Source organism: Alternaria postmessia (assembly GCF_024291825.1).
Source record: "Alternaria postmessia strain BMP 2775 chromosome Unknown scaffold_8, whole genome shotgun sequence".
Taxonomy (NCBI): domain Eukaryota; kingdom Fungi; phylum Ascomycota; class Dothideomycetes; order Pleosporales; family Pleosporaceae; genus Alternaria; species Alternaria postmessia.
Genome location: NW_026260081.1, coordinates 353,386 through 377,676, shown reverse-complemented (window position 1 = coordinate 377,676; position 24,291 = coordinate 353,386). Strand labels below are relative to the sequence as shown.

Below are 24,291 nucleotides of genomic sequence, written 5' to 3'. Positions count from 1 at the left end.
AGTGAGATGAATTAGCATTACGGAGAGGCGCGCATCGTTTAGGTCAATTGTATAGTAGACGGGTGACGCACTGGTTACTCTAGGTTACTCTAGGTGAACGTAACGGTCCAGGCAGACTGCACGATCTCTTGTACCTAGGTAGTTTTCGATTTGGCTTTGGGACGAGACAGTATATAACGGCGCTTTGTCGCCACTCAAAAACTGTATGGTTGTGACTTTCTTCCACTCTAGCATCTCGCGGGCGTGTCGAATTCGATAGGACATCCATAATTGCGATGGCAGGTAATCAACCGCAAATACTCTCGGAGATCTGGTAACGCTCGAATGGTCAGTCTTTCTTCGGTACAGACTCGAGTGAAGGCTAACAATCCAATTTCCATACATATATGTACGTCGACTGGATTTGAGTGGTATTAGATTTTGTTTTGTTTTTGGACGAGTCTGAAGCTCCCCATCGACCATTATTCACTTCGTTTTAACACTTTCGTATCATCACTACACAACGTCTCGACGCATTTCATAGCAACCAACATCTCTTCTTTGAAAGCTGACTTAAGTCTCCACATTATAAGGGTAGCCATGCTTGACCCATTTTATATCCTGGTCAGACGGCCTTAGGTTTGGTACCAGCATGGTTAATCCTTTGCTATGATCCTCGTAGTCTATGTAGACCTGGATGGGACAACGATTCGAAGATTCTTCAGACCCATAGTTGGGACATTCTGTTGTTGCTCCAGAAGAACTTGGGTAGTGCATGACGCTATCAATATCGTAAACGTCAAGAGTAAAGAGGGGAAGGAGATTTCCGGTAATGCCTTTGACGAAATGGCCGCACAAGCAATCATACTTGAGTGCATATCTCATATTATCGCAGATGTCGGATCGGGTGACTTTAGGGTCGCCCTTAACTTTGGCGCGTTCCCAGCACTGCGTCAAATCATCATTGATTGTTCATATTTGCACGTATAGGGAGAATTCTGCTTACCTCTTCGAAATCGTTGATGTTCTCGTATTGGACCTTGATATAGGTATCTCGATCACTACGCTGGTGTTCATGTACCATACCTAGCTTTTGTCAATACGACTGTCGCAACTTACCATTAGATGGCACCTCTTACCCATGACATGACCGAGCTCGCTTAATGTGAGAGTAGGAAGTCAGTGTATGTCTTGTGTTGAGCTTCTATAGCGATACTTACTGCAGAACGCAATGGAGACATTCGCCGTCTCCGATGTGAAGCTGATTGGCCCAAGGTGTCTCCTGGTTAGGTTGTAGACCTACACTAGCACTCCATCCCATCTCGTCTCCACCCCAATAGATAGCCAGTGTTGCATGAGGCAGAGCTGAGTTCCACTCATCGGGGGCTTTACTGTCTGGCGTACAATAAATCGGCTTCCCCTCGCTGTTCAACTGCTCCTCGAAACTGATGGCGTGACCTGCTTCTTTGCCAGCAGGGCCAAGATAGCTAGGAGCCTGTTGATCAACCAGTACATCTTTGACCTAGTTGGCATATACTTACGACATCCACGTTCTTATACCATCGGATACGATCGGCAAGGCGGCTTTGCGAACTTCCTCCGTTTGATAGCAGTACGGGATGACGGCCTTGTTGTCCGAGTTACGCGGCCATCTCACTGGAGCTCTTCCGACAGGACCAGCAAACATATCAGTCGCGCCTTGACCGTTTTGACCGATATAGGCCTGAGTCTCATCGAGATACTGAGCCCAACTGGCCGCCCTTGTACCATTTTCAAAAGTGGGAAGGGGAATACCACAGGAAAAAATGTCATTGGGGCCCGGCTTATGCTTGATCACACCTGCACTTGCGAGCGCTACAAACTGTAGGAGATTTGGTCGCATCTTGGTAGACCATAAGCCAATCGTGAGTTGAGATAGGAACAGGGAAAATAAGGTAGAGAGTAGACTCGCGAGCAGCACCCTTGACAAGCGTGCGTTTGGAGGCCACTTAGTGAGCCCAAAACTGGATAGGTGAAAGTGAAAGTGATAGCGAGACGACGTGGTGACGCGGCTGTACAGAGCAGAGGGAGAAAGGTGTTGACTGAAATTCCGTGATAGTGATTCCAAGACGCGCTTTTCTCTGCTCCACTCGCGGCCCTAGAGAAACGGAGGATGAAAGACGTCAACCTAAACCATATCATTATTTTTTCATCCCGTATTCAGGTAAACGTCGACTTAGATCACCGTTATCCAGCTCTTTCTGACTGAATGGAAGATCAATCGCCACATACACATGTTTTCACTTAACAAATCTTCAAACATCGCTGATAGCTAAGACATTCTTCGACGCAGTCGAAGCGACCTCCAAACCTAAAGCAAAGAAACAACATCACAAGTGTATAGAGCATAGCATGACGACAAAGCAGATTAAGACGAAAGCAAAACCGGACGCCCAAAAGTCGACACTACCATACCCCGGATACAACGAGACACTATTGCTAGGTTCAGAGTCGGGTTTTTGTCGGTCGAGACTTACCACTATTACATACGAAAGCGCGTTACTTAGATTGGGAACAATTAAGATCCCCGCACTGACACAGCAAGACCCTGCTCACCAAACACGTTGTCCGGGAAGATCAGCGGAAATTATCTAGGTTTGTCATCTCGGCCCTTGTAATTATGACAAAATTTTGATTTCCTGACGGATCGATCGCGAGATGCTACCGCAACTTTAGAACAGAATTTGCAATTTTATTTTCGTTTCTCTTCTTGGCAGGGAGATGATACTTAGTGACTGGAGCGGTAGTGACGTTGACGGCGCCAATGACACTCACAGCTCATCTTGTAGGTCCTGATGTCCTGATAGTGACATACTAAATCGTCCTGATGACCACTCAGGACAGAATTTGTAGACAGATGTAATAGTGAAAACGAGCCAGTGGAGTAGGATCTCAGCTTCTTTGCGAGCATGACCTGTGTTGTTACGTTTGATAGACCAGAGCCTGGTAAGCCAGACCCGCTGTCAAAAATAACGGTGATGCTGGCTTGCAGCGATGATGCTTGGGTGACCATGTTTGAGGGAGCCTATGAAGCTGTTCGGACCGCAGTGAGGCGTTCGCTGGACATGGTGTACGGGAGTATGAAACAATCGTGGGGTCGTCTGGTAAGGCGGCGTGAGCTAGATCTGAAACCCGGTCAGATAGTTGCCAAAAGTACCATCGCGTGTGTGATTGTCAACATGGCCTCCAATATACTAGACGCGTCGTTGTTGCGTGTTACGGGGCGGTGGCAGCAAATGGGGTGTGGGTGTCTCACAGGGCTGGTGTAGCGCCGATCCTACAGTAATTTCGCGGACGGCCTGGAGATGATCATCGTCAGCGTATAACGGCAGGCGGCGGATGAGGGGCAATTTGCTCACCTCGTGGCACCGATGCAATGGATTAGGTCCAGCCCGGGCTATTCATTTCGGTATATAAGTTGAAACTTGAAGAAAAGTTAATAATATATACAACATCTCAGACGGACCATAGGTATTGTACATGCAGAAAGAGGACGCCCTTATCTGCAGTAAGCTCAGCAGTTGCTAAATCACAGCCAAATCAAGTAAATCATTGGTTGACAACGGAAGAATCAGCCATGTCGGCATATGGGCCGCATGGCACATGCAGTAGTGCAGCTTGCACGCGAAGAAAACACCGACGTTCATATTAGGCAATCAGCCTTCAACGTTCCGAGCAGAAGGGGAGGCATGCCCGTTCGGAACCGCAGACAGGGGCGGGCTGACGGTAGAAAGACGGCCACACGGGAGATGACACGACAGTTGGACCAGGTGTACGGATACAAATCTGGCCGGGCCCGGTATCGCGATAACAGAAGACCAATTGAGTTGTTTCGCTCGAGAGTCGATCAGGAGGAGTGCTCGAGCATGGTTCTGCACTGATGGTAGTACTTGGAAAGGGGAGGTATGACAGCAGCAGGCGGTTAGGCCAGGGGAAAGTGAGAAAAGGCCACCGGGACCATGACTAGGAGGCTGGGTGATTCGCTCGCTTCATTGTGCATCCCGAGGTTAGCGGCTTCAGGTACGCGATGGGCGTTTGGTACTTCTGGGTCGCCTCCCCGCATACTTTTGGCTACCCATGTATGAGGCTGGCGATTGGATAGTATATTTTGCAGCAGCTGCAGAGCTGACAGGTGCAGAGGCAAAGCTGACGATGGGTCGCGGCAAGACGACAAAAGCAAGTCGATGGAGGCTACATAGAGGATGCAGGGATGGGTCAGCCCCTCCCGACGCCTGCAAGGTACCGCCCAGGGCAGGACGCTGATTGGACAGAGCGCCATGGTAGCATAATGTCCCTCGCCATGTTCATGATACTTTTTGTCGTTGCGGCAGCTGGATATGGCGGGCCAAGGGCTATCATGAGAACGTGCGTGGGTGTCTTGGAGACTGTGGGGTGAGTGCGCATTTGTTATTGGAAAAGGAAAGAATGCCTCTGCGACGCGTCTGAGGAGGCAGGAGCGACGTCTGACAAGGGAAGGCGCAGGTCTGACGGGGAAGAAGCGTCGGCGCTAGCAAATGACCGTTTGATCACGTCGCTGCATCTTCACTCTGCGTGTCGCCCGCATCCCCTGGGACGGCGCGGGTTTTGGGCTCAGCGGCGCAATCATGGCCGTCAGACTTCAGTCAGCCTATCGAGCGGATGCTGGCCCGCGCGTTATGGCGTCTCTCTTCACCCTGCACCGCGACGCCCATGCACGACGCGGAAATGAGGCTAGTGGAAATTGATCCTTGTACCATGTGAGTGTGCTTGTCACTCCCCCAGAGGCCCAAAGAGTGCATACCCACGTCGACCCGCTCCTCGAAGCATCTTTTCGGTCGGGAGATCTGCTCTCTGCATTCTTTTCCTTCACCACGCCAGCACTCCGCAGCGCGCGTGCATTCACTCCTTGACCTGTTGTCTCCAGCTATACACGCTCCTTAACTTTTGCTATAATCTATTGTTTTGTACTTTTTGCCGCCAACCGAGCCATCCAGAGACGCCCGCGCCCAAGCACGCCTGCAATCGCTGCACGTCTTCCTTTTCATCCCGAGCTTCCTCCTTCGCCTCTTGCCGACATTACATTCCCCCGTGCCTAGGACACTCTTTCAAAAAAACACTGCTCGCGATCGACTGCACTGTTGTTTTTGGCCCCGCTACATGTTCGCGTCTGCTCTTTCCTCCCAGCCCGAGTCGCCTTGCTCTCACCTTCCCCACTCATCGCTCGACTGCGCCTGCCCACCCTCCGCAGACAAGGTCCGCTCCAGATTGGTTAGCGCACAATCGTCGCTATAATCCAGTCTAATCGTTGCCACCAGTAAGAAGATACCTCCTCTCGTCTACACTGCCAAGGCGCCCGCCGTTGCCTCTTGCCTTCTCCAGATGCAATGGCGCGTTCGAATCTTTTTGCTAATAACTACCAGGGCATCATGAATCGTTGGCTGAACAGGAAGAAGGATGGCAGTGAGGATGTGGCCGCTGCAAAGAAGACAAAGAAGGGCAAGAAGGGTCAGGAGGAGCCCAAACCAGAGTTCGATCTCAGTGCCGCGCTTCCCAAGGCAGACGACTTCCGGACAAGTCTAATCATGCCTGGCCTATCTACCCGCTTCAGCATGTTGAAGGAGCAAGACGACCCAGACTCCAAGATCGGTAAGGCCAGCGACGACAGTGTACTACAACCGAAACGCCAATCACGCCTCCACGAGTTTGGTTTCGTCCCTGGTGGCCTCTCCGATATTGCCGAAGTCTCCTCCCTCAATGGCTCTATTCGACCGCCCTTTGCAAACGAGCGAACCAATTCCTTCGACAGCAGCAGAGACGACGATGGCTCCGGTAGCATGATGAGCAGAGCTAGACCTGGCGAGGGCAACGTCTTGTTTGGAGGAAGGCAGAAGATCTACATGATCTCCAACAGTAACGCTAAGGGTACTGGACGGACACTATACGACGACGACGTCAACATGTCAGCATACCAACGACTTCGACAAGAGGAAAAGGAAAGGCTGAGGCAACAAGCGGAGGAAAACGAGGGACAGCATTCTGAGCCATCTAGCCCTACGGAGCTCAGTCGTAAGAGGGAGACTTCATCATCCACCAACTCGGGCACAGTGAACACGCGTACGTCCACGGCTGCGACATCAATAGCATCACAAGGTACCAACTCCGTAACAGCGTCCTCTCCTGCCTTCCCGCCCGCAGGTGCCCCTATGACATCCCCCGATCTCAGTAAATCGACGACGAAACGGAGACTCTACGATCAAGGACTGGACCAGCAAATTCAAGAGCAACAGTCCTCAGCCATGAACCGTCTCAATTCCATACAACGGGCACGTGCGCCAACCGGTCGATCAACACCACCAATTTCCATAGCGCAAGCACGGTCTGCCACCAATCTCAGCGATCGCTTCGCTAGAGGGCCAGGCTTCCGCTCAGATAGCCCAAACTCGCTCCAATACCCGGGCGTGAGCAGGAATAACTCCTCTGGTGCGTCGAGTCCCGTCCTCGCTCGTCCACAATCGCCGGCTCTGGCGAGTCCCGTCATTAGCGACAGCGAGGAGGCACACACTCTCAATGCAGCACTTCAGCCCAATGATCGAGGCAAGGCCACGGCCATGGGAACTTTCAATAAACCTAAGGCAGCTTTTAGCGAAGAGCAATATGCAGAGCGCTTGCGCCATATGCAACAGGACCGCGAAGGACGCAGCACACCGACTAATAAAGTCGAAAAGTCCCCGCCGCGCAAGCCTACTTTGAGAGAGCGTGCAGAACAGCAGAGGCGCAAGCGAGCTGAAAGTGACGCAAAGGAGCGGTCGAGCTCTGAGTCGACTGCTGAGCCCAGTCAAGCACCGTCTGCATTCTCCAGGTTTCAAGCTGCCGCAAGCCAAATGAGAACCGCAGGCCCAGCAACACCGAGCTCACCACCAACACAACGTCTCCCAGAAGTCCCACGTCAGCGCTCAGATAGCAACAAGGCAACTTTCTTCAGCTCGCCCGATTCCAGTGATGCAGAGGAAGAGGCCCCCAAACCGACGGTTCCTCATCCGATGGAGCCCACCCGCCGATTTGACAACCTTCCTGTGGCGACTGGACCTGCACCTTCAATATTTGAGCATCCTGCTCTCCGCTCTCGAACAACATCTGAGGAAGAAGTATCTCGGACAGGTCCTGCGTCGTACAGCCCTGCGCTAACCCAAGAAGCGTCTCCTCGTCCTGATGAGACGGTCAAGGTGGACGGTACGGAGGTTGACTCCCCAACATTAGGTCCTGACAACGGCGGACTCAGTGGAATGATACGGCAGCACCTCCGTAACATGAGCAATGTGTCTTCAAACTACGGTGAACCAGGCCCACCAATGATGAGCCCACCGATGGGACTTGCCATCCATACGCAAGAGTTCGGCCTCCAACGCCGCCAGCCAGGATCCGAATCAGTCACACCCGCACCATCGACCTACAGCCATTCCAACCCATGGGACTTGGATGACATTGACAACCCGTACCGCGACGAGAGTGGCAAGATGAACTCAGAAGATTCGATCAACGGACAGGATGCGACACCTCTTGTCATGAGCGCTACCGAACCAAATCCTGCGGCTCCTTGGGACCTTACTCCGCGAAGGACCCACGAACGAATTGCCAGCAATGAGACAGAGGCTGACCACGAGGCTTTCCAGCGGGATCTCGCCCAGAGGCAGCGCTTAATACAGGAAAGCCTTCGTGCAAGGGCTGAAGGTCGGTCAACAAGCCCAGCACCTGGCGGACCCTCAGGCGGATTGAAGACTGCTTTGAACATGCTCCGTGCAAAGTCGAGCCGGGAATCATTCGCCACAGTTGATGTTTCAAACAAATCGGTGAGGAAGCTTGCTCTTGGGGGAACTTCAGCGAATGTTAGCAGCACCTCGCTCGTTGGCCTTCAAGGTGACGTGCCTCCACTGCGACCAAAGCAGTCTCGAGTACTGCAGCAAAGTGAGCAGGACGCACAACGAGAGTTGGAACATCGACAGCGATCAGCAACAGAAAGCAGCCGGACTGGTCGCCCAACAGGCAGGTCTCCACAAGCATCGACCAGAAGTTCAACACGAGAGCGCTCAAGCTCAGGAACATCATCAGGCCGCTCTCGAAGCCGCCCTCGCCCTGATCAATACCGTGACGATCTCGATCAGGCGATGACCGAGGGATCCCGTGGCGCGTATCCTCCTAATACAATGCCATCACTTCCTGGTTACGTCGCTCATCCAACACCCCCACTTCCTGCTGAAAGGCCATCACTGGATTCTCAGGGTCGTATGCGATCGCGTAGCAACAGTAAAACTGCTGCAGCAAATTACTTCGAATCCAAGCATCTTCACCCCATCCAAACCAACACTGGATCAAGCCAGAACTCTCGCCTCCCTCCTCCACAAGGCAAGTTCTCCCCGGGAATACCAATTTCTCCACGACCGTCCCCAGGTGGCTTCAATAATGGCAGCGCCAACGCCTTCTCGCACCCAACCTCTCCAGTACCTCCGTTCTCCGCCAACCATACTCCTCCCGTCTCAAACCCCACCACTCCCAGCACAACTGCTTTCAACCCAAGTACTGTGCAGCCATTGACTAAGACTGGAGTGCTACGGAAGAAGTCAATCGCGAAGTCTGAGATTTCAGAGCCTGTCTTTCTCTCCACAACATCTTCTATTGACACGATCAACCTTCCAGCTGGTGCTTCTCTGAAGAATGGTATGGAGAATGACGCACCGCCCGTTCCGCCAATCAACCCTATGAGGAGACGTTTTGGATTCGGTCGCGGTGAGAGTTCAAGCCCGACAGGACCATCACCTTACGATCCTGCCGTACAGCCTGGTATGGAGGCACCGCGAGCCCCTTACGGCGAGCCCCTCCGCACAAACTCGTCTGACGGACTGATGAACCAGTCCCAGCAACCAAAAGGCAGGTTGCGTAAGGCGTCAAGCGAAGGCAGAAGTCTACGTGGAAACGCCCAGAGCCAGTTTGGACCATCTCCAGCTATGCCTCAAAACGGGTTCACTATGCGCAACAACTCGCCTCCACGTCCTACAAACGGCCCTGCTGGTAGCCAACAGCCTATGGAAGGAGGCATGTTTTAGATGGCCACTTCAAGAATTTGACACCTGACAGTTCTGTCGACATTCCAATATTTGCGATCAAAAGCGAACCTTTTTCGATTTTTTTGGCACATTCGCAAAATCTTATCTCTGTCTGTTTGCCTTCAGTCCATAGGTTCGCCGTGTCTGCGACCACGGCCTTTTTCTTTCCTTAATCATTTTTCATTTTTTGGCTTCCGGCTCAGCAATATACCTTCCGTCCTGCGACTTCTCTTTGCAAAGATCTCTTTTAACGATCAACGATAGGGTTCTGGCTAGATTACAACCCTCACCGGGCTGGACACGGTGTTTTTGGAGGTTGGCAATCGCATTGAAACAAGTTTGAGTACATTCAGTAGAGTCGGGTTCGGGAGGATTGCATGTTTATCGGAGTCGAAATGTACTGCTAGTCACTACAGCCCTTTCACGGGCTCGCTAGGTTTCCGGTTCAGCATCTGCTGCTGGACTTGCGTCAGCCAATATGGTGTTGAATGCAACTATTACACCGCACAACATCTGTCTCATGAGCAGAACTTTTCTAGTCTCAAGTCTATCGATCGGAACGACTGGAGACAAATTGCATCATCGCCCATTTTGTCTCAACACAGCGCAGGCTGTGGGAAAGTATTCAACGGTCACAATGATGCTGAAACCCCCGCGTTCAGTGTTTGGTCTGATCCATTTACCGTGCCGCCTTCCCGGTTTCATCGCTGCCGTCATCACGCATCACCAACGGCGCAGACACCATCACATTTGGAAAAGCTGAAAGCATGATTCCATTGCCACGCAGAAGCAATATGAGACATGATACTGCTGATCTGCAAGGACGAGCGACTCACAGGCTTTGTGTTTCAGGCGCCGCAATAGGGGACGTGCGCGAAATCGAGAACGTTGGATCGTCGCTCCAGAAAGCGACTCACGAACGATAGGCTCGAGACGAGGTAGAGTGGTTCTATTGATTTCGTAGAGAAGCTTGAAGGAAAGGAGACGGGAATTTAGATTCCGCAACCACGACGAAGAGATTAGGATCGGTGTGAGGAGAAAAGGGATATGGGTAGGGATCGTGATCTAAGCCTGCATGCCGCTTATCGCGTACCTGCATCCTTGGATCCTTCGCGCGTGGCTGTCCCTTGCCGAACTCAACTAGGACTCACCATTTACCCATCGGCATTTTTTGCCTAGACAGTGGATCCCAATCTTGCGCAAAAAGATCTCTTCATCCTCTGTGGCTTGAACACGATATCGTCAGAGCGCAAAGTGCCATTACAAATGGATAAGCTGTTTCCGATGAATATTGTGCATGTGCAGCCCACTCTATAGCGGTGCGCTACGCCACTAACCCGTTCGAACCGTCGATGGTACCTTCCCCATCCGCATGCCAAGACGACATACTTCTTCCTAACGCAGGGTCGGCATCTGGTGCCGCACCAGCGAACGCAGGTTGCCCGAAGCAGTCGTCATGCAGTAAAAGCAAACAAGAACAGGCAGGATACGTGAGAAATAGACAATTACCAGAAACGCAGCGTGCTTTCATCGGGTACACTATCCCCCACATTCACTACAATGAAGCCCGGAGCCTCAGCAGCATGCCTGCCAAAACATAAATGATACAACTCCGCAAGGAAGATGATTGGTCCGGCGAGTAAGAATCGCACCGTCGCGTTGACGCAGATAAAAGCAAGGACGCGATCCCTCCACCCTTCTCCACTGCTGTGCCACCACGCCGCCTGACCAACGCTAAAGGACCGCAAGCTCGGCGCCATCCCAAACTCTAACTGCGACCTAACTCTTCATCCGAGGCATATCACGCACCTATGCGAGGCTCATGGTCGCAGTCCGGCCCTCGTAACTCGACGAAATACACGCATCTAAATGGTATAGCTAACGTAAACGCATTGTGCAGATCAAGGAACGTCGAGAAGAAGGGAGGGGAAATGGTCAACCCAGCCTGTAAGGGTGGATCGCGGCAATCCCTGAGACGATCATCGGGTACTCCAATGTTAATCTCCACGAGTCTTGTCCTATGGAGTAAGCTTGCACCTAGGCATTGGTGACCAGACTAAGTTGAGACATTTGTTACCCTTCTTACCAGTACATAGGTCCCTCTCTCCCCATCGTTTCTCGCTCAACCCTGTTCATCCACCCGTCTCTTCGAACATCTCACCTATACTCCATATTACCTTTGCCGCAGTCCCTACAGCCACTTATACCACATAATCAAGATGCGTTTCCAGGCCACCGTTCTTGCCGTTGCGGCTTCGCTTGCCTTCGTTGGTGCTCAGGATTTGAGCGGTATCCCGCAGTGCGCTGTATGTTACCTTCTCCACATTCATTGTTGATTCGATGCGATTTCGGTAATCGCAATGAGATAGCTCCACATCTTTTGAGCCGACTTCAGTGCATCTTCATTCGAAACGTATAACTAACACAATAGTTAATAGATTCCCTGCTTCGTCGCCGCTCTCCCTGGTTCCAACTGTGGCGTCACAGACACCAAGTGCCAGTGCACCAGCGGTCGTTCCGCCATTGAGAACTCTCTCCTCACTTGCGCGCCCGAGCGATGCCAACCGGCTGAGATTTCCAGTACGTTGATACCTCTATATGCATCCATCCCATGTCCATACCTAATCGTATCCTAGGCCTTGCACCCGCCGTCTCTTCCCTCTGCGGCGCCGCCGGTGTAACCCTCTCCGACATTCCTACCGCAGTAGCATCCTCCGGCTCCGCTGCCGCTACCGGTTCTGCATCTACTAGCCAGGTCAGCGGAAGCCGCACCATGAGCGGCTCTGGTTCCCCCACTGGCTCCCAGGCCGCTGAGCAGACCGAGAACGCTGCTGCCGGCAAGCTTGCCAGCTACGGTGTTGTCGCCATGGGTATGGCCGCTGTTTTCGGATTGTAGAGAGATTTTGGCTTTGGGAGGGGGAATGAAATATCGAGATGGCGCGTCTTGGTAAATTAAGATTTTGTAATTCAGCGGTCGCTTATACGTCGGACCGCAATAGATACCGTCTTGTTCGTTTGAATTGTCGTATCCTAAATACCTTGCGTCAAAGCATTGTGATGCCAATTGGTTTCGTATGCTGTTCAGGCAGCTTCCAATGCACTAATCCACTTGCCAGACCATATTGTGAACTCATCATCTTCACCATTCCAACTCTGTTTGACCAGCTCAATCGCGCTCTTAGCCTCACCACAACATTTATCAAGTGTTTGTTTCGCCTCATCTTCGTCCAGATCATAGAATGCACCTGCAACGTCGTCGACCGTCTCGGGTATCGTCTTGAGGGTGTTCATAAGTTCATCAAGCCTTTTGCAGGGTGTCGAGGTGGTGCCGTCCGGGGCTGCAGTTGGTTCGAGTATGGATGACGCAGGATATGTCTTTAACCTCCTCTTGACCAGTGCTTGGTATAGCATACCTACCATCTTCAGCTTCTTGACACTGGTGTCTAGAAGTTGCTTTAACTCCTTGTCATCCTTGCCAATCTTGTTCGAAGCGCCGAAGATCTCGTCTTCATCGTCGCTGCCTTCTGCTCCATCGTCGTCATCTTCAACGTCTTCCCCCCATTCTTTCAGCTCTTCGATCGCATCCAGCAGAACTGCTCGTAATTCCTGCGCCTTCTTGACCACCAGTCCGACAACACCGTCTGCGCACAACTTTATCAGCGCGTCGCATGCATCCCATAACACACCAGTGGAAGACAAGACTTCTTGCTTCTCGCTCTCAGTCGGACCTTTATCTTTGCCCTGCATATCTTGCCTCTTCTCTGCCATCTTCAAAATTATGACAAGAACCTCTCCCCATGTCCCCAGTAACCTCCTCACCTGCGACTTGACTTCCGTGCGCATTATGTTCCCGATGTCACCCTTCTGACCCTCTTGTGGTACGTATGAGGCGGCAGCCACCAAGCTATTCAGCGGGCCTGAGCTCACATCGCCAATCTTCGCTATGATGGCCGAGGGAGTGAGAGGTGGGTTTATGAGGAGGAGCGACAGCGTGGTTGAATGCGATTTTAGGAGTGTTGTCGACGCTTTAATGACATCGAGAGGATTTGCTATCTCAGTCGCTGAGGCATCGGACTTCGAAGTGGTGTCTTTGCTGGGCGCGAGAGAGGATTGGAAGTGCGTGAGGAGTGCTTGCGTGGTTTTGGTGAGATCAATAAGTGTGCGCAGGTCTTTTGGCTTCGACATCGCGACGGGCTTGCTGAGTAAAACCCTGGACAGGTCTTGTTTCTTGAGCGATATCAAAATAGCTGACAATATGTGCGTCGTTCACAAGCCAAAGACTTTAGACTGTATCAAAATTTTGGTGGGGCAGTGACTCTTAGCGGGGTACCTAGGTAGCTCCGTCATAGCGGACACACTCCGCACACATGGCTGCAACAACCAACATCTCCACATCACTGTCCTTCCATGATCCCATCGACCCAGTTCTGAATCGAAATCTGATGTGCGAAAGACATTTCGATACCAACTTCGTCGTCGCTACTTTTCGGTCAGAAACCCTGCGATACGGAGCCTACACTCGAGGCAGTAATTTGTGGAAGGTAGACTCTATGTACTGCATTCAAGAAGTGCTTGGATGAGGTAATGTGCCACTTATGCATGTAATCATGTGTAAGTAGGCAGAATCGAGTTCAAAGTCTGCCCCGGCATCTGCTGAGATCACCACATGGCGCTCGCCCCGCCCTCATGCTGCTCAGAGCAAGCCTCACCAATCGGGCACACACACTAGAGGATGATGGCTGAATCGCGCAGCTGTTGACATTCACCGGAATCACAGACTGGCCAGTAGTAGCTTGCTATATGTCATCTCATGACCCTTCATTACAGGTGCATCTATCACGGCTTGCATCAAGTAATTAAGCCTAGATCGTATCATTCGCTGAATAGATCCGAACGAACTAGACAGCCTTGCGATCTGGATCTGGAGGACTGTTGATGATACCAGTCAAGCAGAGCCGCACGCAGTAGGACACACCAGTCAGGTGTATATCTGTTAGCCGTGGGTATGCGAAGGACAGAGGTTTCAGACTGCCTTGGAACTGGAGCGTTCTTCACCGGTTTCATATTACTGTCTATCAACCCCGAATTCAATTACGCCTCGACGCTGCCCTTTTGCCTCCTTGATACCTAGCACTCGATGTCTTACGTGTGGGATACATTTCCGGACTATCGCCTCAACCAGGCAGACTTGCAAGCGTACTTGACTGAATTGTATGGGTCGTATAACTTCTTCATCCAAGTATGATTTCCAGAAGTTTCAAATGGCGTAGGCTGAGCAAGGCTTGCAGGTCGTCAATGGGACATACAGATTCTGGATTCCTAGATCATTAACCTCTGTATGGGTAGATTTTTAATACACAGTGTTAATACAGGTCCTAACGTGCTTTCAGGATCAGCGAAATGCTCTTAAAGAACGGCGATGGGAAGACGATTGATGAAAGGTGTTGACGGAGAGAACGTGGGGCTATATGCTTGACATCCTCGTGCGCGGGGCTTAGCAGGATTTGGTGGCATTCGTCTAGGGCAGCACACCGGACTAGGGACTCGGGGCTGTGATCATCTCCAGTGATGTTATATAGCCTGGTTTACCCATTTTCCTCGGGGACGAATTTTTCATACTTCATCAATTGGTTTTAGTAGTCGTAATGGACAAATTCGTTCTATCTTGTGAAGGGTTCAAGGACTACCCGAAGAATCTTACACAGCGCAGCGCCCTCACACACAGCACGGCAGGATACCTTGATCGACTCAGGAACCAATCCAAATATCTTTTCCGAGATGTCCAAGACAAGCGAGTGGGAGTTGATTTTCTCGATTACCATGAAGCAGACCATCGTAAGCAGTCTATCGCCAGCCGCGATTTGATCTTCTAACCATGCACAAGGCTATAGCTCGGCGTGCATCAAGGATCAGCGCGAATTGGAACTCATTTTAGGCTTTAAACAACTAATGAAGCCTGAGGCTGTTGATCCAAGGTGTCGGTTCATGTTAGCGAACGTTACTATTCTTTGAGACCCAGCTGATGACGGCAGATTTCTAACAGCAGGCCAAAGCCGGGCACCGTTGCGTATCACGTACGACATGTTCAGCTTCCTATGTACATTCTACCAGGTGCCTCCTTCGTTTCTGGACTTCGTCTTTCCCTTCGGACTAAGGGAACACGCGCAAGACTTCCATTTCAGTGGGCTGAGAGACGAATCCCTGTTGGCCTCGTATGACAGAGCTTGTGTACTGCCCGAACTAGATCGTTCGGGGAAATACATTCGCTTCTGTTATAACCTAAGATCAGTGGAACCATCGCAAAGTCAGTCAAAGTTACCGTGGTCGATTCGCCAGTGTGCTGTATATCATACATTCGATGTAGAGAACGGGCGAACGTCCTGGATCATCGTCAAAGGAAACAAGGATATCAAGAATCGTGTGACTGAAACGTCCAAGAGGCAAATGCATGGTGAAGGCTCTCTCAATTCTCGCGGCGATGCATTTGCAGCATCTCTTGATACGCATCTTCTGCTATGCAACTGGTCCGGCGAGAATTGGAGATGGTATATCAACGATCTCGAAGATCAATTGCAGACATTAACGAGAGGAGTATTGGCATTTCAAGTTGAGAGAACTCCGACACCATTGTCATCGCCTTCACCACTAAATACCACAAGTCCACACCCCAACATGGGACCGTTTTGCAACGTATCACAGATGTCTCCAACAAGTCCTCCATCACGATCTTTCACACTGCCACCAGTTTGGACAAAACGATCCCCGAATCGATCAAATACTATGCAATCAAGTCCACATCCCTATACACAATCGCCGATGGGCAATGTTGATGACAGCTTGTGGACATCGGTACCAACAATGAACTCTCCTCCAAAGACGAGACGATGGAACTCAGCTCTAAACGATTTTCGTAGTTCACTGAAACGGCCGTGGCGTCTTGACACGACCAACGACAACCCGATATCTGGAGATGAAAAGCGGTTGTTACCATCTTCTGAAAGGTTATCGCCTCCAGAGCTACCACCGTCTTTTTCCTCCAGTGATTTGGATAAGACACCTGATATATTCACCTTTAGAAATCTTCAAGACATACAACACATTGAAGAGAAGGCACAGGAAGCTATGCTTGTATTGAAGCTGAACACAGATGTTCTTGAGCAGCTGAGGCTGCAGTACGAAGAACTCACAAAGCATGAAGAATTTCCTCAAGAAGTTCGTGATGACTGCAGAGCCAGCCTTCATCACTTTTGTAAAGGCGTAGTTGGGGTCGAAAAAGATCTACGCATGCTGCAGTCGCGGACGGAGACTCTGCTACACCTCTTGGCCAACCGAAAGACTTTGGTAAGTACTATACTCTCGAACTCTATCCTTAATATAGGAAATTTTCTGGTAAATACCCAGGCTAGGCCTATGAAATCAACAAGGAAGGCCGCAGCTATTAGCAGTAATGCAGCCACCAAGCACTTTCCAAAAAACGAGCAGCAAGAAAGACAGCACTATAGCATAGACATACACTAATACGGCATCACACAGGTAAGCGGTATATTGCAACATCGAAGCTCCAAAGCGAGCGAATTCTACGCAAAAGAGTCTCGAGAATGCGCAGCTCGCATGGAAACAATGACTCTGAAGATGCAAGACCTTGCCATGAAGACAAAGCAAGAGACAGTTTCAATGAGAGTGATCACCACTGTAACTCTTTTCTTCCTTCCAGCAACCTTCATCGCTGTAAGTGATCGGTAAAGTGCTTTGGGTCCGTACATCTACTGATCCCAAGCAGACTTTCATGAGCACCGATATCCTCAAATTCCAAAATGGCGAACAAGAACTACAAATACAGGGTCTGAAGCTATACTTGAAGGTTGCCCTGCCTGCGACAGCAATGACCTTTATCGCGTGGTACGTCATCTATTGCTTGGCTAGAAGAGAAACTAGACAGAATGATCGGTCCGAAGCAGCTGGTGAGGCTTGATATCCTGGGTTGTCCAATCATTAGATCGGCCAAGATTGTTTTACAAAGGGGCGACATCCTCTATCTTCCTAGACGTGTATATTGTAAAGGCAATTTCAAACCGTGTCTCGTTCGAATTGGACTGCCAATGCTGTTGCGCACCGCAAAGTATGTTCTGTAGTCTAGCATAGATACGACTTAATTTGACTGGTGACGCAGTTTAGTATAGCGATGCAGTCGGGCGTCCAGGGACAAAGATCATTGTGATAGCCACTAGAAGCTGAAAGCGTGTCAAACCTGAATCATAGGCCATGGTCAGTAGTGGACCGGTGCGTCTTGGCGGGTCCACGCTGTGTCAACCCGTTTGACCTAAAGCCAACGTCGCACCCACAAGGAAGATCATTCCTGCCGTCTAACCCTCCAAATATTCATCACTGCTCGTTGCCAGGACGTATCTGTTTGCACTCGTCGACATAGACTCATCGTAGGAGGTTTGCGTTCGTAATCGTCCAGGCTGATCAGTCCGACTGTTTGTCATCCTTCCTGGATCCGTCGGTCTGTTGTTTCTAATGACTCTCCTTGTCTTTCGTCGCGTCTTCTGCAAGAAAGACTGTATGATTTCAACTGGATAGTGGCAGCCTCAACGAGGACGATGCCACGGTGATGCAGGTCCGGTAGATTGTGGCTTGAAGCTTTTGGCGGGGCACTGGGGTTCCGTCTTGATCGCATTGCTTAGCGAACCACCGTAGAGCAGCTCCTGGGGCCTTAACTTCAGCCTCGCAGCACGCGCTTGCGAAATCTTCGAACTCGATATCAGCTTACGTTCCAAGCTTCATGCGTGCTGCTCCTCCTGCCGATCCGCTCTTGTACCCGGCGCGACTGATACCGACCGCGACTACCTGATGCGCGCTATCCCTAACGATCACCATGGCGCCCGGCACCAATTGCGAACTCTCTGATTTCCTCAAGCACGTAGAGAAGTGCAAGTGGTTCGCCATAGCTGATACTTCACCAACAGGCACCCGGCCCATCGTGTCAACACGCGCGCTTCAAACCTACCTTACTGCAGACAGAGTGCGGAAGCTCTTGTTATATGTCGCTAGTTCGCCCAACTATGAGCGCATAGTCCGGGAAAGATACCTGGTCGTATTCTCGATCCTTCTTTCGATAAAACAGGGTGTATACATAACGACGTTTATTCAGCACGACCAGCTGGCAGACGAAAGATTGCCTTTCCTTAGCCGCGACGAATGGCCGGAAGTCTGCAAAGTCATATTCACTCAATTCAACGAGACGCAGTGGAAATTCTGCGCGAAACGGCTGGTGTATGACCGGTTGAATGACACGAGGCTACACGCGAACGAGGTTGTACCCTTCAGGAAAAAACACCCGCTGAAGGAGGGATCGGACTCGACTATCTTCAGGGTCGAGTTATTTGAGGAGTATAACCACCTTTTCCCAGTAGGTCAAAGTTCTGAGCGCATACAAGTCCAAGCATATATAGTAAGCCACTGACTGCTGTGCGATAAGGACGAACCACATCATCCCCCTACCAGCGTCTTCATCCTGAAATCGTGTCGATCGGACAATACAAGGTTACATGATAACGAGGTAGAGGCTTACAGGACCTTACTGAGCCACTCAAGTGGACAAAATGCAATGCAAAATATGGCGCGCTTCTATGGTTCTTGGATACAGGGCGACACCTGTTACATATTGCGCGAATATGTTAGCGGCGGCACCCTCACAGAATTTTTCAAACGTACCGAGCCGCCAACATCAGCGAACGACATATTGAAGTTCTGGACAAATTTCATACAGCTCGTAAAGCCAATATCGTGTATACACCGTCTTCCTGATTCACACAACCATCGTTCGTACAGAGTAGGGTAGGTGTAAAATTCTTAACCTCTTTCTATCCTTGGCTCAAGCTGATCTAGTTATGAAGGCTACATAACGACATCAAACCGGATAACATTCTTGTTTCAGAGATGAACAACGACAGCCCGTTCGATGTCTCCTACAAACTCATAGATCTTGGACTCGCTGGGTTTGTGCTAGCGGACGACTCTGACGAGACACAACTTCGCGATGTGCACGGCACGAAGATGTATAGTACGTTGTCGTTCGAGACCCAGGTCTACTCTATTCTAACTGATCCTCAAGGTGCGCTCGAATACTTTCGTGGTGAGAAGGACAGGTTCAGACAACAAAGCATCAAGCAAGCACACCCAAGCAAAGACATTTGGGCCTTGGCTTGCGTGATCAGTGAAGCCGCAGTATGGTCCGTATTTGGTTATAACGGGTTGATCGACTACAACGAACGGCGAATAAAAGCAACTGCTGATATTCCCTCCCTTACGCAAACAGGTTATAGCGGCTGCTTTCACGATACTACAAAAGTTCTCGATGTCGTAAAGGACGTGCACAAGGAAGCCTGCCATGCGCGCCGGACAAACATTGATAATATCGTTAGCCGCGTCGTCCTTATCGTTGGTGGAATGATGGCCCAAGATCCTTCAAGGAGGCCAGATGCTTTGAGAGTATACGAAGACCTTACACGAGCTATAGAGTTAGAGGCCCCGCCCACAGCCACCACCAATGCTCGATACTCTATGCCCGTCCAACTGCCTCCAGATCTGCCAGTTGGGCTGGGCTTGGTGACGACTGGCACACCTCCCATACAGTCATCGTACGAGTCGCCAGGGCGTTCAACGTACCGTCCGGATCGACGTGCAACGATCAGTACAAACCCTGGCGCTCGTCCATTCTCCACAGCCTTGAGTATCGAAGAAGAAGATATTTCGAGACAAAGTCTTCACGTAATGGCTCGACACACTATAGACGTGCCGCAGCAGACTCCGGTATCTGGTATTAACAGTTCGTCTCAACATTCTAGCGCACCCGTCGGCCAGAGAGATCTTCCAGTAGCTTCCGTTGATAAAGCTCTAAATTACATACGCATGAAGAAGGCGGACGCGAGAACGCCTCCTCTACAAGGTCAAGAGTGGTTGAAAAGATTGCATGGCAGAGATCAGGTACGTCAATACTAATGAGTGGCTTATGACGGCCTCGCTGACTGAGTGGCATCAGATTTTTCTCATCGATGATTCGGCGTCAATGCACCAACACTGGAAAGAGGTCAAGAGGGTCTTCGAGGCTCTAGCCTATCTGGTCAAAACTAAAGACCCAGACGGTATTGAGTTACGGTTCGCTAATAGTTGTGAGCATGACGACCGCCAAAAACACCGTAATGGACTCATGAAGAATTTCGAAAAGGTAAAACCTGGTGGTCAGTGTCAGATGGGTATAGCACTCAACAAGATCCTCCCGAATTACTATCGAACCCAGATGAACAAAAGATCATCTTGGTCTTCGCGAGTAGAGGAGAAGCCCCCAGTCAATATTTACATCCTCACGGACGGTGTTTGGTCGCAGGGTCAAGAATGTCTTTCCACGGTTCAGGACCACATTACTCGCCTAGTCAACCACCTATGGGAGACTGGTAGATTGGAACATGTTGGTATCCAATTCATCCGATTTGGAGACAATGAGATTGGGAGACAGCGCCTGGATATTCTCGACAACGATCAGAAGCAGTACTACGAAGTGCCTAGAGACATTGTTGATACAGAGCCCTCCACCGGCAATATCTTCAAGATGCTTCTCGGGAGTACCGATGGTAACTGGGACAAACAAGATACCGGCTGAAGCAAGCGGCTAGGTGGGAGTCGTCATAACGCTCACACAGCTGCGATCAGGTGCACATGTAACCTGGTACCTACTACGCGCTCACTATCCTCGGGGGTAGTCTACAAGATATCCGGCACGCCGCTTTCCTTCTCCGAAAGTCTTGGGGCGAGAGGGTCTTGTTTGCTTAGAATTGCATGGTCGGATACTTTGTACCGCCCAACATTCTCTTTTGTTTCGGAAATACTGCGCACGATACCCGGTGTATTACGGAGTTTGCTAATGTCGGCGTTGCATTGGAGTCAGTGGCGACAAGCTCTATACACAGATCGTGGAAGGCATCATGAGAAAATTTCTTCGAGCCGTTCTAGACACACATCAGACGCCTTGATTTCTACATATATTTTACATCGATACCGTGACTCATGAATATCACTTCCAGCGCAACTCAGTTGTTCCGCTTGCTCTTCTCTTTCTGTTTCTTCTGCTTTTTCTTTCCCTTACCCTCCTTGCCCTCGCCATCGTCCTCACTCGCTCTCTTCCCGTTGCCATTCGCGCCCTTTGTAGCTCCCTCTAGTGCGCCGTCCGCGTCCTCATCCTTGACAAGTAGCTCATTCAGTGCATCGTTGAACTTTTCCAGCTCGCAAATTTCACCAATCTTGACGCGCATGTAGTCAAATGCGATGGCGACCTTCATGTCCTTGTTGCGTACTTTGATGACACGCGCATTTTCGCGGAGCGAAGACGAGGTTTCATGTGTGAGCGAATGGATCGGTTTCGCAGGGCCTGGAGCTGGTGCTGTGGAAGATGGAATAGTGGGGTGCATGTCCATGTTGTCTGCATTCTCGATAGTGGGGTCAACTTCGGCTTCTTCGTCTTCCATGGGAACGTCTTCGGCGACTTCTTTGGGGTTGAGTAGAGGGTCCTCTTCCTCACCGTCGGTGACGGTCTGTAAGACGGGAATTTTCTGGTATCGCTGGCTGAAGTGCGTGAGCACCACGGCCTTAGCATTCATCTGCGCGCCGATACCCAAAGCCTCGGACGTGGTGGAATGTTTCTTCGCCTTTGCGTCACCTTGGAGCTCATCATCGAAAGTTGCTTCGTGAATGAGGACAGTCGTGTCAGTTCCAATTTTGGAGAAGTGGTAGCTCGGTCTGCAGTCACCCGAATAGCTGACTTTGAGTGGCTTTACGTCTTTGGGATCTGATGGCGAGCTCGGGAAAGTCATTGAAACAGCCATGGCTCCGTTACAATGTGCTACCTTAGCCGCTTGTATGTCTTGGAACCCAAACAGGCGCTCATAGTCCTCTCTTTGCACGATCGGGTTCTCAGACACATCTTTTCCGAACGAGTTTACTATGGATAATGTCGAGCTCTTCCGTGGTTCATTGGCGGTGATTTGAAGAGGGAGGATCCGGCTGTATCCGAAGTCTTCGATTGCAGAGTACTCGCTGAGCCACTGTAGCATCCCACTGTGTGATATTACAGAAAGACCGTATGCGCTAGTGTTTATGTTGCTCGCGGAAGTATCGAGGGACTCGGAGTTGGGGACGGCATTGTGTACTACTTGGTACCATGCACGGATTACCGCCGCTGTACCCAGATGGTGATCAGCGTGTAGGTGACTGATCCAGATTATCCGCAGGTTCTTGATGATATCAATGAGCTCTTCATAGGGAAAGACTCTTGAAAGTTGACCAAGTGTGTTCTCTCCACAATCAAGAAGATAGTTGCCAATACCAGGAACCCGTACTAAAGTGGCAGACACGTTACGGTACTTAGACGGCAAAGCAGAACCTGTTCCGAGAGTCGTAACCTCAGTGTCAGGACGTGCCAATAGCTGTTTCCACATAAGCATGTCTGCGCGGTTGCTATGCACAGTTGCCTGGGCCTGTTTAGCCAACTCCAGGACTTCTGGTGGGGTCTCATTTTGTATCTCATTAGGAACGAAGAGCTTGGAAGCAGTGTCCTTCTTCAAGACAAACTTCGGCATGAGTGTAAAGGACATGCCCCGGTCAGCGGCGATGGCTCCTTTGGACAACAGCGATACTGCTGACGTACCAGTCCTATACAGACTATTTTGTGGTAGAGAAGTGTTGTCGAACACGGGCGTAGAATATCTTGTTGGGTCGATCTGTCCAAGACGCGTAGCCTGCGCCGCTACTGAGTCATTTGCAATGCGATTTGGCGCAGTATCCAGAGACGATATTACGTGTTCCACACCGTCCATCTTGTTCATAAACTCAACAAGAGTCGGATGGCCCGCAACGCCTGGACCCAGCATCCAAACGATAGCTCCAATGCCAGTCATCACTTCTGGAGAGCTAAGTTCTTCTCGCTGCAGGATGCTTTCAACGTACGCAACTGAGGGAATGTCCAGGATGGCAACACCTTGACCAGGCCTGTCAGCTCCGACAACCTGTTCTGGGGTTATTGTCTCTCCATTCGCATTCTGTACTGACTGGCCATTGGTCAGCTTTCCAAAATCAGGCCCCGGTTTAACACCTAGCGCTTTCGCACGTGCGACATCGAATTGACCACGAAATGGAAGCGACCGCACAATATACGACACACATTCTGGCGCTGGCCTAGTTGGTGGAAGGGCCAGAATGGTAGCGCCAGGCCACGGCGTCCGGGTCCAGACGGTGATATCGGGAAGAGGATCTGGGCCGCCCGGCTTTGGACCTTGGTAGGGCTCGTATCCGTGTGTGTTGGGGTTACGAACGAATATGGCTGCAGGCATTTCTACCTCGGAGATATGTCGTTCTACAAGTGTGTCCATCCTCCAATTCGAGTCAAACATGTACTTGATAGTCGCCGTCCGTATTTTTCCGTATCTTGCTTCGCGGTCTTCTGGACTCTCGTTCTCAGGAGCTTGAAATTCGTCAAACGTGTTCAAGTGTGTGTCAAAGTGCTTTTGCCGCTTTTCCAGTTCAGCTTCCGCTTTTTTATCAGGTTCAGAACCGCTCGGCGATACTGACATGGCCCACACTTTGATACTTGCGTCCTCCCAGGTCGGGACTATGACACCATCCTCGTTCTTCTCAGGCGACTGCTTCACATATTCGGTAGCATTGATCGGTATGCCCTTTCTGAAGATAAATCTCCGGCATGTTGCTAGTGTATGCTTTAGGTTCGGCGGTCCGTATATGTCAAAGTGCGGTTTTGGTGGCGCTTCGCCTTTCTTTCCCCGCTCCTGAGCCTGACGAAACGATTCCATGGCTGTGGTATAAGAGCTCGTACTCGAGTCAGCCAATGTGAGCATCATGCCAATCAACCCGCCCATATTTTTCCACTCTGCCCTTCCCGTCAAGAAGAAATCCTGGGCCTTCAGCAGACGTGTGCCCTGCTGTACCATTGCCCGTTGAGTACCCTCTGCCAGATTACCGAAAACATAGTGCTTGGTCGCCGTTCGCAGCACCAGCGTTGTGCCTGGCGTGTCAGCCGTAGGCGTTGTGACGATTTCGATGCTGCACGACATGTTTCTGCTCCAGGTGGCCTTACTACTACTACTACCCGTGGAAGCTTTTGTCTGTATACTTTCGAGTTCGGGCG

General features: G+C 50.7%; 7 protein-coding genes across 7 annotated transcripts; 4 read left to right on the top strand and 3 right to left on the bottom strand.

Annotated features, from left to right (window-relative positions):
• Nucleotides 1-552: 552 nt before the first annotated feature.
• J4E82_002133 (uncharacterized protein) lies at nucleotides 553-1,861 on the bottom strand (the record flags this gene model as incomplete). Its single annotated transcript, XM_051728436.1, has 5 exons — nucleotides 553-927; nucleotides 986-1,065; nucleotides 1,119-1,138; nucleotides 1,200-1,466; nucleotides 1,521-1,861. 5 exons carry the CDS (start codon nucleotides 1,859-1,861, stop codon nucleotides 553-555), a joined length of 1,083 nt encoding a protein of 360 aa, XP_051591849.1.
• A 3,562-nt stretch (nucleotides 1,862-5,423) lies between these two features.
• J4E82_002132 (uncharacterized protein) lies at nucleotides 5,424-9,095 on the top strand (the record flags this gene model as incomplete). The annotated part of the gene is made up of 1 exon (XM_051728435.1): nucleotides 5,424-9,095. The coding sequence occupies one exon, from the start codon at nucleotides 5,424-5,426 to the stop codon at nucleotides 9,093-9,095; it is 3,672 nt and encodes a 1,223-aa protein (XP_051591848.1).
• A 2,219-nt stretch (nucleotides 9,096-11,314) lies between these two features.
• J4E82_002131 (uncharacterized protein) lies at nucleotides 11,315-11,991 on the top strand (the record flags this gene model as incomplete). Its single annotated transcript, XM_051728434.1, has 3 exons — nucleotides 11,315-11,401; nucleotides 11,534-11,675; nucleotides 11,732-11,991. 3 exons carry the CDS (start codon nucleotides 11,315-11,317, stop codon nucleotides 11,989-11,991), a joined length of 489 nt encoding a protein of 162 aa, XP_051591847.1.
• Nucleotides 11,992-12,176: 185 nt separating this feature from the next.
• Nucleotides 12,177-13,280, bottom strand: J4E82_002130 (uncharacterized protein; the record flags this gene model as incomplete). The annotated part of the gene is made up of 1 exon (XM_051728433.1): nucleotides 12,177-13,280. One exon carries the CDS (start codon nucleotides 13,278-13,280, stop codon nucleotides 12,177-12,179), a length of 1,104 nt encoding a protein of 367 aa, XP_051591846.1.
• Nucleotides 13,281-15,911: 2,631 nt separating this feature from the next.
• J4E82_002129 (uncharacterized protein) lies at nucleotides 15,912-17,067 on the top strand (the record flags this gene model as incomplete). The annotated part of the gene is made up of 2 exons (XM_051728432.1): nucleotides 15,912-16,307; nucleotides 16,876-17,067. 2 exons carry the CDS (start codon nucleotides 15,912-15,914, stop codon nucleotides 17,065-17,067), a joined length of 588 nt encoding a protein of 195 aa, XP_051591845.1.
• A 906-nt stretch (nucleotides 17,068-17,973) lies between these two features.
• Nucleotides 17,974-20,757, top strand: J4E82_002128 (uncharacterized protein; the record flags this gene model as incomplete). Its single annotated transcript, XM_051728431.1, has 5 exons — nucleotides 17,974-18,507; nucleotides 18,577-18,935; nucleotides 18,995-19,161; nucleotides 19,213-20,084; nucleotides 20,140-20,757. The coding sequence occupies 5 exons, from the start codon at nucleotides 17,974-17,976 to the stop codon at nucleotides 20,755-20,757; spliced, it is 2,550 nt and encodes an 849-aa protein (XP_051591844.1).
• A 427-nt stretch (nucleotides 20,758-21,184) lies between these two features.
• J4E82_002127 (uncharacterized protein) lies at nucleotides 21,185-24,217 on the bottom strand (the record flags this gene model as incomplete). Its single annotated transcript, XM_051728430.1, has 1 exon — nucleotides 21,185-24,217. The coding sequence occupies one exon, from the start codon at nucleotides 24,215-24,217 to the stop codon at nucleotides 21,185-21,187; it is 3,033 nt and encodes a 1,010-aa protein (XP_051591843.1).
• Between the last annotated feature and the right edge of the window lie 74 nt (nucleotides 24,218-24,291).